This window comes from Danio aesculapii, chromosome 3 (assembly GCF_903798145.1).
Source record: "Danio aesculapii chromosome 3, fDanAes4.1, whole genome shotgun sequence".
Lineage (NCBI taxonomy): Eukaryota > Metazoa > Chordata > Actinopteri > Cypriniformes > Danionidae > Danio > Danio aesculapii.
The window spans coordinates 55,684,179-55,701,913 of NC_079437.1; the positions used below are offsets into that span (position 1 = coordinate 55,684,179).

The 17,735-nt window shown below is 42.1% G+C and overlaps 1 protein-coding gene across 1 annotated transcript in view; it reads right to left on the reverse strand.

The window, feature by feature from the left end:
• The window catches only part of cep112 (centrosomal protein 112), a 313,987-nt gene that overhangs the window by 230,838 nt on the left and 65,414 nt on the right, over positions 1-17,735 (reverse strand). Inside the window, exons 11-12 of the mRNA XM_056454261.1 lie at positions 12,407-12,525; positions 9,069-9,212 (exon numbers count right to left, since the gene is read on the reverse strand). Of these exons, the coding sequence (XP_056310236.1) occupies positions 9,069-9,212; positions 12,407-12,525 (263 nt within the window). The remainder of the gene's footprint in view (positions 1-9,068; positions 9,213-12,406; positions 12,526-17,735) is intronic.

Below are 17,735 nucleotides of genomic sequence, written 5' to 3' on the forward strand. Positions count from 1 at the left end.
GTTTTATTTTTTACATAATTGTATTGAAATTCTCAATTTCACAGGACATTTTTAAATATTTTAAACCAACTGAAGTAAACAATCATACAAACTCCTTTCTTTAAGCTACTCTGCAACAGCTGTTGATGTAAAAGTGATTGTGATAAGATCATCTTATTGACAAACTATACAGATGAGATTGGACATGTCCTTATCCCAAATGCCTCATCCGAGAGCACGTCTTAGCAGACAAGAGGATGTTATAAAAACATGTGCTCTAGAGTGTATGTGCTTTCCTACACATATACGCTATATATATCGGCCCTTTCTGAAGATACAGATCAACAACTGTTTATGAACACTCAGCCAAAACAAAGAGAAAATAAATGCATATCCTCCCTTAAGGCAAACATTTTTTCAACTTAAATCATGTGTATCTTATATGTTTTGTAGGGGTATAGTCGACAGTGCGTTCAAATGATCTATGATAAACAGAAGTGTTACATGATTTTTCAGTTTATTAAAAATCATTTTCAATGTCACATTCTGGATTCTATGTTTGCAGTTTCATAGTTGTGGCTGGAAGGTCTGTAAAGAGCATTGCAGAACCAGAGCTTGACGGAGGAGTTGTGTAGCATGCCCTTATAGGAAGGATCTAATCTTTGCAATGATGTTTAGGGTAAATCTACAGGATTATGATGGACAAAGCAAATATTGTCTTCACTCAAACCATGTTTATCTGATATGTTTTGTAGGGGTATAGTCTACAGTACATTCAAGTAATCTAACAATCAAAGTCTAATAAAAAAATGCTTGTACCAGATTTAGCAGGAACTGTCACAGGCAAAATAGCAGAAGAATAACAAAGTGCAGATATGTGCTACAAAGCCGGTGCGTTTATGATTACATCATTGCAACCACAACAGATAATACACACCTGAGGGTGTTTTCAGACTTCGATTTCGATTGATTTGATATGAAACAGGGACACTATATGTGACTTTTTTGGTTCAGTTTGCATTTACTTCAAATCATATGCAAAATTGTTCATGTAAGTGATGTAACCACAACCATCCTTTTATTGTTTACTCGTTTACATTTATCTTCATCATCAAGATGGAGTTCATTCTGCAGGTTTCTTGTGGGTTTATCTGTAGCTGTCATTAAACATACAGCCTTCACTACTATTTTAAGTATATTTAAAAATACTCATAAGTTGTAAAACTAGATTTGTATACTAATAATCTTGAGATGCACCGAGACGAGCAATCAGAGAACATTTTAAGGTGAATAGACATTATTTTGGTTTATAGCTGTGATATACATTACTTGGCAAAAGTCTTGTCAAAGTTTTAGGAACAGCAAATAATAACTTGACTTCTAGTTGATCATTTGGTATCAAAAATGGCTTATATGAAAGGCAAATGCCTCTAGATTACGCTTATTTTACCAAAATAAAATATGATCATGCCTTGATTTTTTATTATTTCATTAGGACAGTAAGGTCTGACTTTGCTTAGACAAAAGTCTTGTCACTTAACAGAAATAATGTAGTTTCTGTATAGAATATAAAGTCATGCTGCAGTAAAAACAATGCTTCCAGGAAAAACAATTAATATTGTGTATGACTCCCATGAGCTTGGAGCACTGCATCCATACATCTCTGCAATAACTCCAATAACTTATTAATAAAGTCATCTGGAATGACAAAGAAAGCATTCTTACAGGACTCCCAGAGTTCATCAAGATCCTTTGGATTGATCTTCAATGCCTCCTTCATCTTAACCCAGACATGCTCATTAATATTCATTTCTGGTGACTGGGCTGGCCAGTCCTGGAGCACATTGACCTTCTTTGCTTTCAGGAACTTTGTTGTGGAGGCTGAAGTACAAGGAGCACTATCCTGCTGAAGAATTTGCCCTCTCCTGTGGTTTGTAATGTAATGGGCAGCACAAATGTCTTGTCAGGTTGTTGATGTTGTCATCCACTTTGTAGATCTCTCGCATGCCCCCATACTGAATATAACCCCAAACCCATGATTTTTCCTTCACCAAACTAAACTGATTTCTGTAAGAATCTTGGGTCCATGCGGGTTCCAATAGGTCTTTTGCAGTATTTGTGATGATTGGGATGCAGTTCAACAGATGATTCATCGGATGATTCACTTTTCCAAATAATCAAGCTATTATTTGTTACTCCTACTACTGGATTGACGACAAGACTTCTGTCAGGTAGTGTGTGCTCAAAGAAACAGACATTGCTGATTTTTATGTAAATCATTATCTGTAAACAACGACAATAATTTATTATTATTATAATTATTATTATTAATATTATTATTCTAAATACTAAAAAATGTTAAAAAGTACAAATTTAAAGTGTAAAAAATTGTTACCTGGTTAACAATAAGCTTAATAACATATTTGGTGAAAAACTATACATTTAATTACCCAGAATTCCCTGAAGACACTTTAGTTTTGTTTTTTTTTTGACATTACTATGGTACTTTTTTTATCATCAGTGATGTACATTAGAGTTTTATATTACATCTAATGTCAATACATGATGATTATTGCATTAGTTCAGGTGTTGTGTGTGTTAACACGATGGTGTTTAGTAGTTGTGTGAATGACACTGGATGATGACTTCTTAAATGATGACTCTGTTTGGGATGAGCAATGGTTCATCATATTCCTACCTCATCATCATCATCATCTGATTTGGACTGTGCTTTTACATTCCGCAAAAAAGCGTTCTTCTTACTTAGATTTTATGTTGTTTCTAGTCCAAATATCTAAAAATTCTTAAATCAAGAAGCATTTTCTTTAAAAGCTAAACATATTTTCTTGTTTTAAATAAATAATATGATAAAATTGGGTAAGTGTTTCCTTAAAACAAGCAAAATAATCTGCCACTTGGTTAATACAAATAATCATATGTCAAAAGGAAAAACAAGATTAATTAGCTAACTCCACTGGCATGTATTATATTTTAAATGGTACAATACTGAAAACCAAAGCTGACTTTTATACCTGAAGCTGAATTATAATACTGCTTGATCCGTTGGTTTCTCACCTCTACAGAACAGCTACAAATTTTTTCATATGGGCCACGACCATCTTGTTCAGATTATGTCCATATATGTATTGTTGTTTGTTGACCTTCTTCTTCGCATACAAGTGGGTGATGCCATTGGAATTTTTTTGGCTCGAGATTTCCAGTCTCACTTCACTTCCATTGACTTTTAGACATTAAAAACAGCTCGTTATGCTGCTTGATGTTGCAAACTGATATTTTTGCATTATATTATTCTACTTTTATGGATAGTCATGAACACTCTTGTGTGTTAAGCAAGTAGTTTGACCGTTTTGTCGTTTATAATTCCTAGTCATTTCTCCTATTGACAACTGAATCTGAAGTTCTAAAACAATCTCAAAAATGAGCGCGCTTCAGAATAAGTTCAATAGCAGTGTTAAAAATGTTTTCATTTTTTAGCATCGAGTGGCTTTACTGTAATGATTTCAATGCCTGTTTGATTGTTTTGGGCAAATGGATGTTGGTAGCTGGCGCACTCGAGTATTACTTAAACTGGTATTCGCATCTCTCGGGTACAGTCTGCTTTGACATCAATGGATTTGAAGTCATCAATCTCCACCGAGTCCCAGCTGTGATGAATATGTATTTTGTCATCAATATTCAGCGTATTGCTATACCTCTATTGAAAACTGACATCGGCGCCGTTGCTCTGAGCTTCAAAACTTGCAGATCACACCACCAATGAACGTTAGGAATATTAAGCAGAATGAAGGCAAAAGAGCAGCCATGGCCTCTCTTCATGCCAAGGAGCCATGGGTACACAGACGAGCACCCGTTGGTGCACCGATCTCGCCTGTCCAAGAGATATGAAATGCGGCCGATGTGACTCCACGCAGCTTTGAAGAGCTTTTTTGAGGAATCAGGATAGCAGCAGAGCGTGCTGCACAAAAGAATGATGAAAGAACCAAAGATAAACAAAGGCTTTCAAAGGCTGGAGTATTGAGACATCAAACGCAAAGTAGAAACAACACACAGCATCTCACCTCAGCTGACATATTGACAACAGCAGCCTATGAGGAGAGAAGAGGTAGGACAAGAGGAGGGGGCTACGGGTGGAGAGGTTGGCGGGGTCAGCCTAAACCAACAGAATGGGAGAACCTAATTTCCAATGACAGAAGGGCCTTTCATCTGGGGCCCTGCCTGGAAATGTGCTGTGTTTAATTATTAAAGAAGGGTCTTACTCTGTAGGGTCGGCATGCATTTGAAGTCTCTTAAATTCAGCCCTGCTGACAGACTGCGGTCGGTTGTCTCAGTGTGTTCTCTTACCTGTATGACAGCCGCTGAATGCTAATTTGTAATGAGCAAAACTCATTGCCCCTGTGCTACGAATGGACACGTGTCCTGGCTCATCTCAAACACAATGATGAAGTCCTTCGCGATCTCTGGTGGTCTGGCTTTCATCGAAGACTGTAGAGCAAGCTTTGTTTCAGGCATACCCTGAATGCACAACATTTACATCTTGAAATGTAAAAATTGTTGCAAATTTATTAAAAATAAATACCTGAAAACTCACATGCACTTAAGTATTCACAGCCTTTGCTCAATACTTTGTTGATGCACCTTTGGCAGCATTTACAGCCTCAAGTCTTTTTGAATATGATGCCACAAGCTTGGCAAACCTGTCTTTGGGAATGTTTGCCAATTCCTCTTTGCAGTACCTCTCAAACTCTTTATTAGGTTGGATGGGAGGCGACAGTGTACAGCCATTTTCAGATTTCTCCAGAGATGTTCAATAGGATTTAGGTCTGGGCTCTGGTTGGGCCACTCAAGGACATTCACCGAGTTGTTGTGAAGCCACTCCATTGATATTTTGGCGGTGTGCTTTGGGTCATTGTCCTGCTGGAAGATAAACTGTCGCCCCAGTCTGAGGTCAAGAGCACTCTGAAGCAGGTTTTCATTCAGGATGCCCCTGTACATTGCTGCATTCATATTTCCCTCTATCCTGACTAGTCTTCCAGGTCCTGCTGCTGAAAAACTTCCCCACAGCATGATGCTGTCACCACCATACTTCACTGTAGGGATGGTATTAGCCTGGTGATGAGCGGTGCCTGGTTTTCTCCAAAAGTAACGCCTGGCATTCACTCCAAAGAGTTCAATTTTAGTCTCAGCAGACCAGAGAGTGTTGTTTCTTATGGTCTGAGAGTCCTTCAGATGCCTTTTGGCCACTCTACAATACAGGTCTGATTGGTGGATTGCTCCGATGCTTAGTTAATCAGAAACCAGCCAATACTGCTTAAAAGTCCAGTTTTATTTTAGTGCTCAGTGTGTTTTTTTTTTTTTTGGCCAAAACTCTTGTTTTGGTAAGTATACACTTGAAAAAGTCAACGTACAATGTTTGTTTGAGTCCATCTATGTTTTAAGTGCTAAAGGGACTGAAGCTATTAAATATAGACAAAATAAATAAATAAACAAAAATCACTGAATGATTTTGACTAAAGAACTAAAGTACCATTTGATGTCTTTTTTGTTAAATACGATACAGCTTATTTACTTATTATTTAATGATTAAACTAACTAAATTAATGTAGCATGTCTAATGGTGCGTTCACACTAGGCGCGGATGAAGCGTCAATCGCGAGTGATTTACATGTTAAGTCAATGCAAAGATGCGAATAGACATACTGTGGCGCTATTCGCGAAAATGAGGCAGCGCGAATGACGCAATTTGTGCATTTGATACACTTAACTTTCAAGTCGCTCAAGTTGGAAAATCGGAACTATAGCGGACATTCGCGCTACGTTAACCAATCAGGATTGTGACGTAGTGCCTTTTGTTGGTGTTCCGAGGGCAATTCCTCCTGCCAACATCGGAAAACAGCTCATCAAACTGGGCTCGCTCAGTCAGAATCACAGCTGAAAGCTTCCATCATCCAGCTACAGTGTGGAGGAGTTGATGAACTTACAGAGCTGGTTGCACCAGCAGACTGAGACATGGCGCCGAATGAATCACTGCTTTTCAGCCTTCCTGATAGGGCTGCACGGTTAATTGAAAAAAGGTCGCAATCTCGATTCGAGCCTACACAAGGTCTTAATTTAGCTTTTCTACAATTCAGCCAATTATATTTTTAAGGTCAGGAGAGAAGTATAAAGGCAGACTCAAAAGTCTTCACAGCAACATGGACACCTCCAAATGGCGTTAAATGTGCCACATACTGTATTTGTAAGGTATAATTCAGTCAAAAACGTAATTTCTGTCTTGATGTAATGATGTATTCGCGACCGCGAAATCACACTTGAGCTGACCGCGAGCTGTTTGTTTACTAACGAGCGGACACGTGCGTGGCCGCCAATGATACTTACTTTAGTAAACAGAACCTGCATAGGCTGTGAATAACCGTACGTTCACACTGAAAGCGGCGAGAGCGTGAAAGTAGCTGGAAGTCATTCATTTTTAATGAGAGCCGGCTGCGATAAGCGGCGAGGAGCAGCGCGGCGCGTCTTCGCTGGTGTGAGCGTCGAGGAGAGTTGAAATCAAGTCAACTTCATGGTAATGAACTATAACGTGGTTCGGCGGCAAGCAATCAGAATGAAGAAGTCCACCGCTTGAGAGGAGTTCAAAGAACACAGACCTGTCAACTTTGGTTCCAACCACAGTTGTTCCCAAGTGTTTGATTATTACAGTCACTGGATTTCCAATTATTTACGATGTTTTCCTACAGGAACATGCATTAAATAAGTTACTGATGTGCTTTAATGTTGTAACGTTATATATTTACCTTTAAAAAAGTGGAAATCTCATGCGACAGTACAAAACAGTATTGCTGCTTCAGAATATTTCATACATATGGACACATATTGGATAATTAAGTGGAGCAAAGCCACACCACATGCAACCTGATCTTCCATTGTTAAATGAATTTAAGAAGTGTGCAACATTTTCACGCTAGAAAGCAGGTTTTATGCATAAATGTAACTGATATGCTACAACGGCCCCTTTAAATACGAGATCAATGTAGCGAATTTTGACAATCTCGTCGCCAGAGCTGAAGGCAGACAGCATTGTTGCCAGGGCGGCCAAAGCGACCTTGGACGCTCTCACCATTTTCGGTGTGTACGCACAGTAACAGGTAATAAAGTTGTAAATAATGTTCAGTTTGTTGCGCAGAGACAACGTTTGAGAGCCACGCGGGAAGTATGATTTTCATGTGTGTGTGTTTTTTCTCACAGTGAAGGCAGCCATGAGCCGCATTCAGCAGTGAAAGTGAAACAGGCACGCACATCATTTAAATGACCATTTTAAATTTATGATTACGACAAGCATTTGATATGTTTTTTTCTTTCTTAGCTTCTTTTTTCTTTCTTTCTTTCACTTAAAAAAGTGTTGTGCAATAAATGTTTACTGGGTAAGCATAATTACTTTAATCTATATAAAGTTGAATATAATGCAAGATGGGATCTGATAATTGACAAATGTTTTATTTTACCAGTGGAATAAAATAATCTAATCATTTATTTTGTCAACGACATAACAAGCATATGTCTAAAACATCATTATTCAACTTTAGAATTATGAATAGTTATATTCTGATGTCATCACTTTACTGTGAATTACCAACCATACATATTTAAAGTCTGTTCATGTCCACTATTCCAGATACAAAATTTAGCATTTTAACCAACAGTAGACCTACACATAGGCCTAATATTAATACTTTTGTTTTACCATTTGCTTGAGAAGAACAATAATAATAACAGCCTACTCATATTAACCTTTATTTTCCATCTAAAGAACCGTAAGAAAATTGTGATCTTGATTTTAAGCAAATAAAACTGTGATTCTCATTTTAGCCAGAATCATGCAGCCCTACTTCCTAAAGCACAGCTACTCTCTCAATTAAACCAATGTTAGCCATTTAGCAACGAAACTAGAGTCCCCGGGTAGACAGAAGCCCCAGTGTACTTGTCAAGTGAACTTGAAGCACGAATGAAGCGAATTTGATGGGTAAATAAATTGACTAAACTCAAAATGTTCACGCATCTATTTACTCCCGAATAGCATGATTTATTTGAGCATACCGCATCTGGTGTGAACACAGCATAATAATGCATTCACACCATATGCGGATGAAGCATCAAGCGCAAGTGATTTACATATTAGGTTTATGCAAAGACTGAAATGGATATCCTGCGGCGCTAATGGCCCAAATGAGGAGGCACAAATGACATAATTCACGAGAATGAAGCGGTACCAATTGAACGCTTAGCACATTTGGCATGCTTAACGTGCGAATCGCTCGAGTTGGAAAATTGGAACTATAGCGAACATTCGCGCCACGTTAACCAATCAGGATCTTGGTCTAGTTTGGGCGTGATTGTGACGTAGCGCCTGTTGTTGGTGTCCCGAGGGGAATTCCTCCTGCCGACACCAGACAACAGTTCATCAAACTGGGCTCGGGCCAGTTGGACTCACAGCTGAAAGCTTCCATCATCCAGGTACAGATACTGGAGGAGTTGATGAGATCACTGAGCTGGGTGCACCTCTGAAATCAAGATCTAGTGCACTCAGTCACGGCGCGGAACAAATTTACTCTGTTTTTCAGCCTTATTAAAGCATATAAAGCACAGCTACTCTCTCAATAAAATCCATGTTAGTCATTTAGCAATAAAGCTAAAGTCACCAGGAAGAGACAGAAGCCCCAGCCATGACACAAATCTGCATCTATTGCGAGGTGAATTTGGCTCGCAAATGAAGCTAGTAAACTCTAAATGTTCACATGTGTACTTACACACAAATAGAAAGATTTATTCACTCAAGAAGTGTCGGGTGTAAACACAGCATAAGAGTTTAATACTGTGACTTAGCTGTTTGATTGTTGGGAGTACCTCTTATTGGATTCAGTGGCACTAAGTCATCAAATATGAAAAGTATAAAATACAGTTTTTGAGAACAGTGCTTGCTTTACAAACCCCATTGTTTCATCACAGAGAATGCCACAAATAGCTTATATATTTAGAAAACTCCAAAAATCATTCAATTGTTTGAATGCACTCACAGTAGCCTGCATCTGGCCGCTGTACTCTGCCTCCATCTTGGCGAGGCGCTGATTGGTGTCCTCCAGCAGCTCCTGGATGTTCTCCGTGTGCTTCTTCTGCAGCTCAGACTTCTCCTGCTCCATATGCGCCACTGCCGCATGCAGCTGCCAGAGAGGAGGAACCAATGTATTTAGAACCAATTGTATATAACAACACACAGTACAATTTTTGGTCACACTTTATTTTGATGGTCCCTTTGTTAAATTTAAGTTACATTGCATCTACATGCCAACTAATTCTCATTAGATTATAAGTAGGCTTTTAGGTTGGGGTTGGGGTTAGTGTTAGATTAAATTAACATGTACTAGCAAAGTTTCTTATAGTCAGTTTAATGTTTAATGGCTGTTGAAGGAACAGTATCAACAGATATTAAGCAGACAGTCCACTAATACTCAACTGGACCATCAAAATAAAGTGTTACTCAATTTTTCTTTTTTCATAACTTCACAATGTATAACTTTTTACATTTTATAGCATAAAACAAATTAACTTGGACCATAGTAAAGGTCAAAGTGTCTTCTTTTCAATGATAGAGTACATAATTTTTGTTTGTAGCTTACTGGGGTCAAGAAGTGTTACTGTTTAAAGTTAGGTAGGTGTAAATGCCCACAAGTGCTGGCTAAAAGGTTCATACAGACCATCAGTGCAGTTCCAGAAGAAGAAAAAAATGCTTTAATAAAAATAGAAAACCTCTTAAGACTACATACAATGAAATTGCACAGAGTTTTAAGGAATAGCCATGTCAATAAAGGCTTTTTTTTTAAAGAGCCCATATTATGGGTTTTTGAAAATGCCCTTCCATGTAGTGTGTCACACAGCTCTAAGTGAAGTGAAATATCCAGCTAAGGCTTAAATCTGTAAGTGTACAGTGTTTAAAACTATTGATTCATCTATAAAAGAGTCGACTCATAGTGCTTCAAACGAGTCGTCTTGATAACGAGTCATTAGGTGTTTCGTGATGACGCAGCTACGAAACAAGTAGTTGGGCGCGCAAACCCGGGAGATTTGAAACCTGCGGCCCCGCCCACTAACAGAAAAAAAAGTCTCACACACAGAGACACACACAGACACCGGTCGAATGAAGTCACGCTGTGCAGATGGATATTATGGACAGTCTAATCAAAGATGAAACATCAGCAATATAGCCCAGCCTTCAGCAGTTCTGAGTGCTTCTGAAAACTATATGCTTTCAAAGAAGACTTCATCAGTTTGTTAAAGGAAGGATCAGTAAAGACTGTCAGAACATGGATCAGTGGATCATGAATCAGTTTCTACCCCCATTTCACAAGTGTAAGTAAGTGCGATTAAAATTATTGCCTCGTTTACTCTAGCTTGCAAATTATGTATTTAGTTGTGTTTTGTTACTTGTAACTGCGTGTACTGTATCAGGTTAACTCTTTATATTCCCATATCGCGTGTAAAGCCACGTTGAAAACGTGACGCGTGCCGCTTTGATTACAGATCGTCAGCTGTTTACACGCATGCAACGGTCAAGTTTCAAAATAGTTCAGCTCAGGTTCAAGGTGAGGTGTCTAAATTGCACCCAGCAAGCTGAACTAGCGCTCTAGGCGTGTGTGTCGTGTCCTTGGGTAGGAGTAATGTGTGTGTGTGTGTGTGTGTGTGTCTGTGTCTCCTCGTGTGTGTAACGCACGGGTATTCGCGGATATAACTGAGCGCCGTGCCGCGCCCTCTCAATTCAGCCGCTCCTCTATGGACGCGCCGGCCCTGTGTGTGTGTGTGTGTGTGTGTCTGTGTCTCCTCGTGTGTGTAACGCACGGGTATTCGCGGATATAACTGAGCGCCGCGCCCTCTCAATTCAGCCGCTCCTCTATGTACGCGCCGGCCCTGTGTGTGTGTGTCTGTGTCTCCTCGTGTGTGTAACGCACGGGTATTCGCGGATATAACTGAGCGCCGCGCCCTCTCAATTCAGCCGCTCCTCTATGGACGCGCCGGCCCTGTGTGTGTGTCTGTGTCTCCTCGTGTGTGTAACGCACGGGTATTCGCGGATATAACTGAGCGCCGCGCCCTCTCAATTCAGCCGCTCCTCTATGGACGCGCCGGCCCTGTGTGTGTCTCCTCGTGTGTGTAACGCACGGGTATTCGCGGATACAACTGAGTGCCGCGCCCTCTTTCTCTAGCCTTGTCCGTGTCGACCAATCGCAGCAGGCTGTCATTGGTCCAATCAGCGCAGATTAGCTTCGCGCTGAGGAGGGGTTTGGGAACAAATGAATCGCTGAACGATTCATTTGGGAGTCGCTGGGATAATTAGGTAAAAATAAATGCAGATTATAAGACCATCAAAGTGTTTTTCGACCTTGCATGCATATTAGACTGTTGTTGGAGACCCTTACAACCTAAATATGACCCTATTTCATGTATAATATGGGCTCTTTAATTCTACATTTTTCGAGTGAATTGTCTGACACTTGCAGTTTATAGTATCTATATACTTTTACCAGATAAAACAAATTTCCTAGGTGAATCAGAAAAGATATCTACAGTTGGTAAACCAACAAACTATGTTACAATAAATGACAAGCAATAAACAACAGTATTTTAATTCAGCCCAATTAACAATAATGTTCAATTGGTAACGCTGTATACAATAAGGTTTTATTAGTTTTTATTCGTTTTACGCATTTACTAACATGAATAAAAACAAACAAGGAATTAATTTATTACAGTATTAGTTCATGTTAGCCAAGTTTAGTGAATAAAAATAAAGTTGTTCATTGGTAGTTCATGTTAACTAATAGTGCATTATCTGTTAACAAATACGAATTTGCTTGTGAATGTTGAACTATGATTAATAAGTGCTATACATGTATTAGTTCATGTTTTAACTAACTTTAACTAATGACTTCAACGTTCAATTGCTCAGAATGAACTAAATGTGTGCTTAATGCATAATAAGAGATGGCCAGCAAACTGAAGACGATTTCACGTTGCCATCTGGTCATCCTTATTGTTGAGCCGTGAACATGAGGCTTTAAGAATAGCATATTTAGAAACAGAGAACAAAGAGAATGTTTTATAAGGCCTGAAGCAAGGTACCCTTCAAGCAAACCCATGTACAAAGGCAGGGCCAGATTCTCTGGGAAAAACCTTGAGAATTTTCGGAGCTTCTCTTTTCTATCTCTGCAATAAACATACACATCTCTGAGTAGATGGGATTCTTTCTGCGACTCAGACGGGATTGGCTGAGCTCTAAACTCAATGAGCGTTCTAGTGTGTTCAAAGCTCTGGCTGCTGGAGGGACGGGCCTGTGGAAACCTGAGCCTTTTCAACCCTTTCTTACCTTCTTCTCCCATTCGTTTTTCAAAGATTCAGCACTTTGATCAGACATTTTCTTCAGCTCGCTGATCTGTTTCTCTTTGGTCTGTCGGATGACCTGGGACTCTCGCAGCAGGCTTTGAACTACAGGGGAGAGAGGGAGGCAGACACAAACATTCAGGCCTGGCCGCAGGGCATCTCTCTGTCTGCTCTCACCCCAGACCTCAACGAACACCAACAATACGTGTGAAAACAACAGATAAACGAGTATTGCAGTGTTATATGATCTAAGGTGAGGTGTATTACATCAGCAAGTCATTAAAAGGTTATTTAAGGGATTTTGCCATGCTTAAAAAAAAGTAAAAAATAAATAAATAAAAAAAGGAGTTAAGCTGTTCCCAAAGTGATCAAAATCCTTTATCAACTACATTATAAAGAGGTCACCAGAAAGATGACTTCGAGTAACTTGGCTCTAGTGATGCAATAATCTGATACATATATATATATATATATATACATATACATATATATACATATATATATATATATATATATATATATATATATATATATATATATATATATATATATATATATATATATATATATATATAAAATACATAATAAATGATGGCCAGATATATATAAGATATATATATATATATATATATATATATATATATATATATATATATATATATATATATATATATATATATATATATATATATTGTTATGAAGCGGACAGGAGACAGAGGTAAGGAAACGTTAGGGTGTTTATTAAATGACAACAAGGAGCACATGAAGGATAGCCAGGAGGATCAGGAATGATGTTGGGGTCTTTTCCTCCGTGGCTGGGTAACAGGAATACACGAGGATGGACAGCACACACCAGATACAGCTGACAGAGGATGACACAGACTTGGAAGGACTGGAAGACAGGACGATTCGGGTGGACCAGGAAGACTAGGAGGAATACAAAGAGAACAGGTAAGTAAAGCGTTTGTTTTAGCTGAGGATGACTACGCTGAGTGGTCGCTCAGTTGTCCGCTTTCGTCGAGACGAGCCCGGACAATGAGCGACTGGAGTGCTGTGCTTTTATCTGGTGCTCGTGAATGTGATGCAGCTGTGTGCTCATTAGAAGTCAGGTGATGGTGATCTTCGTGAGTGGGGATCGTGAGAGCCTGACCAATCCGTGACAGTACCCCCCTCCCCAGGGCCCGCTCCTGAGGGCCGACACCTCCGACGCCGTGGTGGTCTCCCTCTGCCTCTAGGCGCTGGGAACTCAGGGTGGCTCTCATGAAACTCCACCATGAGACTAGGATCGAGAATATCAGCTCTGGGAACCCATGTCCTTTCTTCGGGGCCGTACCCTTCCCAGTCCACCAGGTACTCCAACTGGCCACCACGACGTCGGGAACGCAAGATCTCCTTCACTGCGTAGACGGCTCCTTCTTCTAGGAGCAGTGGAGGAGGGGGTTCCTCTTCGTGGTCAGGCTCTGTGGAGGGAAGAACAGGATCGTGATAGGGTTTCAGGAGTGATACGTGGAATGTAGGGTGAATACGGTAGTGAGAGGGTAATTGTAGTTTGTAGGTGACGGGGTTAACCTGTTCCACGATGGTGAAGGGACCAACAAATCGGGGACTTAACTTGCGAGAGGGCAGTCGCATGCGTATGTCCCGGGTGGATAGCCACACCTTTTGTCCGGGTGTGTATCTGGGTTCTTCAGACCTTCTTCTATCGGCGGTTACCTTGCTTCGACGGACTGCCCTCTGCAGATGTTGATGAGCCTCGTCCCAGACTCTCTCGCTCTCCCGGAACCAGTGATCCACTGCGGGGACATCAGATGGTTCGCCATCCCAGGGAAAGAGCGGTGGTTGGAAGCCCAGGACGCACTGGAATGGCGTGAGTCCGGTGGAGGGTTGCCGCAGTGAATTTTGGGCATATTCTGCCCAGCCCAAATACTGGCTCCAGGAGCTCTGGTGACCACTGCAGAAGGTCCTCAGGAACCGTCCCACCTCCTGAATCTTCCTCTCTGTCTGCCCGTTGGTTTGGGGATGATATCCAGAAGAGAGGCTGACGGCCACACCTAGGAGCTTGAAGAAGGCTTTCCATAGACGTGAGATGAACTGTGGACCTCTGTCCGACACAATATCTTCTGGAATACCAAATGACCTGAAGACTTGATTAAAGATATTGTCGGCTGTTACAAAGGCTGTGGGAAGACCTTTCAGAGGGATTAGTTTGACAAACTTTGAGAATCTATCTACGATGACTAGAATACAGGTATTACCTTCTGACGAGGGGAGGTCAGTGATAAAGTCCACTCCTAGGTGTGACCAGGGACGGTTCGGAATCGGCAAGGGATGGAGCTTTCCAGCGGGTAGATGACGTGGGCTCTTGGATTGGGCACAGTCCTTACAGCCCTGAACATATTGCCTCACATCCCTTGCCATGTTTGGCCACCAGAATCGTTGGGATACTAGCGAGAGAGTATTGTTGATCCCTGGATGTCCAGTGCCTAGCGAGGTATGTAAGGAGTGGATCAGATCTACCCGGTGTTCAGGTGGTATGAACTGCCGATGAGGAGGGCATCCCGGCGGAGCAGGGGCTTCCGGAGTGGCAACGACTGGAGGAGCGTTCCAGGTGATCGGACAAATGGAGATGTGTTCGGGAAGAATCTTCGTTGGGAGTTCTTCATGATCGTGATGCTCGTGTAAACGAGAGAGAGCGTCTGCTCTTAGATTCTTGGGTCCTGGACGATAGGAAATGGAGAAATCAAAACGTGAGAAGAAAAGTGACCATCTGGCTTGACGTGGACATAGTCTCTTGGCCTCTTTGATATATTGGAGGTTTTTGTGATCTGTGATCACCTGGAACGGATGTTTGGCTCCCTCCAACCAGTGACGCCACTCCTCCAAGGCTAGCTTGATTGCTAGAAGCTCCCTGTCTCCTATGCTGTAATTCTGCTCCGCCGGGCTCAACTTCCGAGAGAAATAGGCACAGGGATGCAGTCGGGGCGGTGTATCATGATGTTGGGATAATACTGCCCCGACGCCGGTGGTGGATGCGTCCACTTCCACCACGAAAGGAAGATTTGGGTCAGGATGAGTCAGGAGTGGGGCCCTTGTGAACTCCTTCTTAAGAAGGCGGAAGGCTGCGGCTGCTTCTTTGGTCCACTCCAGTCCTTTGGGTTTACCCTTGAGGAGATTAGTGAGAGGTGATGTAATCCTGCTGTAGTCCTTGATAAACCGTCTATAAAAGTTAGCAAACCCAAGAAACCTCTGGAGCTCCTTAATGGAAGTGGGTTCTGACCAGGATAGAACAGCCTCAATTTTCTTCCCATCCATACGTATACCGGTTTGGTCAATGATGTATCCCAAGAAATGAATCGACTTCTGGTGGAATGAGCATTTCTCCGCTTTGAGGTAGAGGTGATGTTCTCTCAATGTGTGTAGGACCTCCGCAACGTGTTGGCGATGTTCGGCCTCACTCCGGGAGTAAATGAGGATGTCATCTATGTACACTATTACAAAGTGGTGAAGAAACTCCCGGAGGACTTCATGAATGAAGTTTTGGAATACGGAGGGGGCGTTGACCAGACCGTAAGGCATGACCTCATATTCATAGTGGCCAGTAGGGGTCACGAATGCTGTCTTCCATTGGTCCCCCTCACGTATTCTTATCAGATTATACGCGCTGCGGAGGTCCAATTTAGTGAAGACTTTAGCTTCTCGGAGCTGTTCCAAAGCGGCTGGTACCAGAGGAAGGGGATATCGGTATTTTACTGTACCGTTATTTAGGACCCTGTAGTCGATGCATGGACGCAGCCCTCCGTCCTTCTTGGCCACAAAGAAGAAGCTTGAGGCGGCTGGTGATTTTGAGTGACGTATGTACCCCTGACTCAGAGCCTCCCTTATGTAATCTTCCATTGCCTGATTCTCTGGAAGCGAGAGCGGGTAGATCCTACCTCTTGGCAACTGGGCATCTGGAACTAGGTCGATCGCGCAGTCCCATGGCCGATGCGGCGGTAGCTGGGAAGCTCTCTTGGGGCAGAAGACATCATGAAAGGAGCTGTACTCCTTAGGAATGTGGATAGACTGCTTCTCAGGAGGACTCTCGACCGATGTTGTAAACAAAGAAATGGGGTTCCGACCTTGAAGAGGGAGATTTGGAAAACAGGTAGGTGTACATCCAGATCCCCATTTCTTTATCTCTCCTGTGCCCCAAGAGATGATGGGATCGTGCTTCACCAGCCACGGGCGCCCTAGAATGATGTCCATATTTGCACCCTCCAGAACCAGAAATTGAATCCTCTCTTGATGTAACAACCCCACTTGAAGAAGGATGTCTTCGCATTGTCGATGGATACGGGTCGAAGATCGAGTGCACTGGGTTATCGGTTGTATCTGGTATATATGCGAGGACGCCTCAGTACGTAGGTGGAGTTGACGACAGAGGGATTGGGAGATGAAGTTCCCTGCTGACCCGGAGTCGATGAGGGCTGTGACAAGGAGAGAAATAGAGGCAGTAGTTATTTGTACGGTGGTAGTAAGTGGTTTACATTGTTCAATATTCGTACTGAATACACTCACTGAAGTCCGAATGGGACGAAGGGGACACTCCATACGGGTGTGTCCACTGACACCGCAGTATAGACACAGACCCCGGGTCAGCCTCCTCTGTCGTTCCGCTGATGTCAGTCTTCCAGACTCTATTATCATGGGTTCTGGTTCTGGAGAGGCTGTTGACTCAGGCGATTGGAGGAGTGCAGACGAGGGGGTGATGGTGTCCTGTTGATAGGAACGGAGACGATCGGAACATCGGAGAGAATGTTGGATGAATCTCTCCAGACCCATAGTATCATCTAATGTGGCCAGCTGGATTCGGAGAGTGGGTTCCAAGCCGAGCCGGTACGTGGTCAACAACGATCTCTCATTCCATCCACTTGCAGCTGCTAGAGTGCGAAACCGGAGAGCATATTCCTGTGTAGATAGAGTACCTTGCTTTAGATGATACAGCTGCTCTCCAGCGGCTACTTCCCCATCAGAACGTCCAAACACCTCTTTGAAATACTCCGTGAAGGTAGTGATGGAATTCATGACCGGCCCGGCTTGGTTCCAGATCGTCTCAGCCCATTTAAGTGCAGGCCCAGAGAGTAGTGATACGATGTAGGCGATCTTTGACTTATCTGTGGGATATAGAGAAGGTTGCATTTCGAATATGAGGGAACATTGTAACAGAAAACCATTGCACTCCCCCGCTCCGCCTGAGTAGGGCGCTGGTCGGGCCATGGGACTGGAAGGAAGGGCCGAAGAAGAAACTGTGGAGGCGGAAGTGCTCGGTGCTGGTG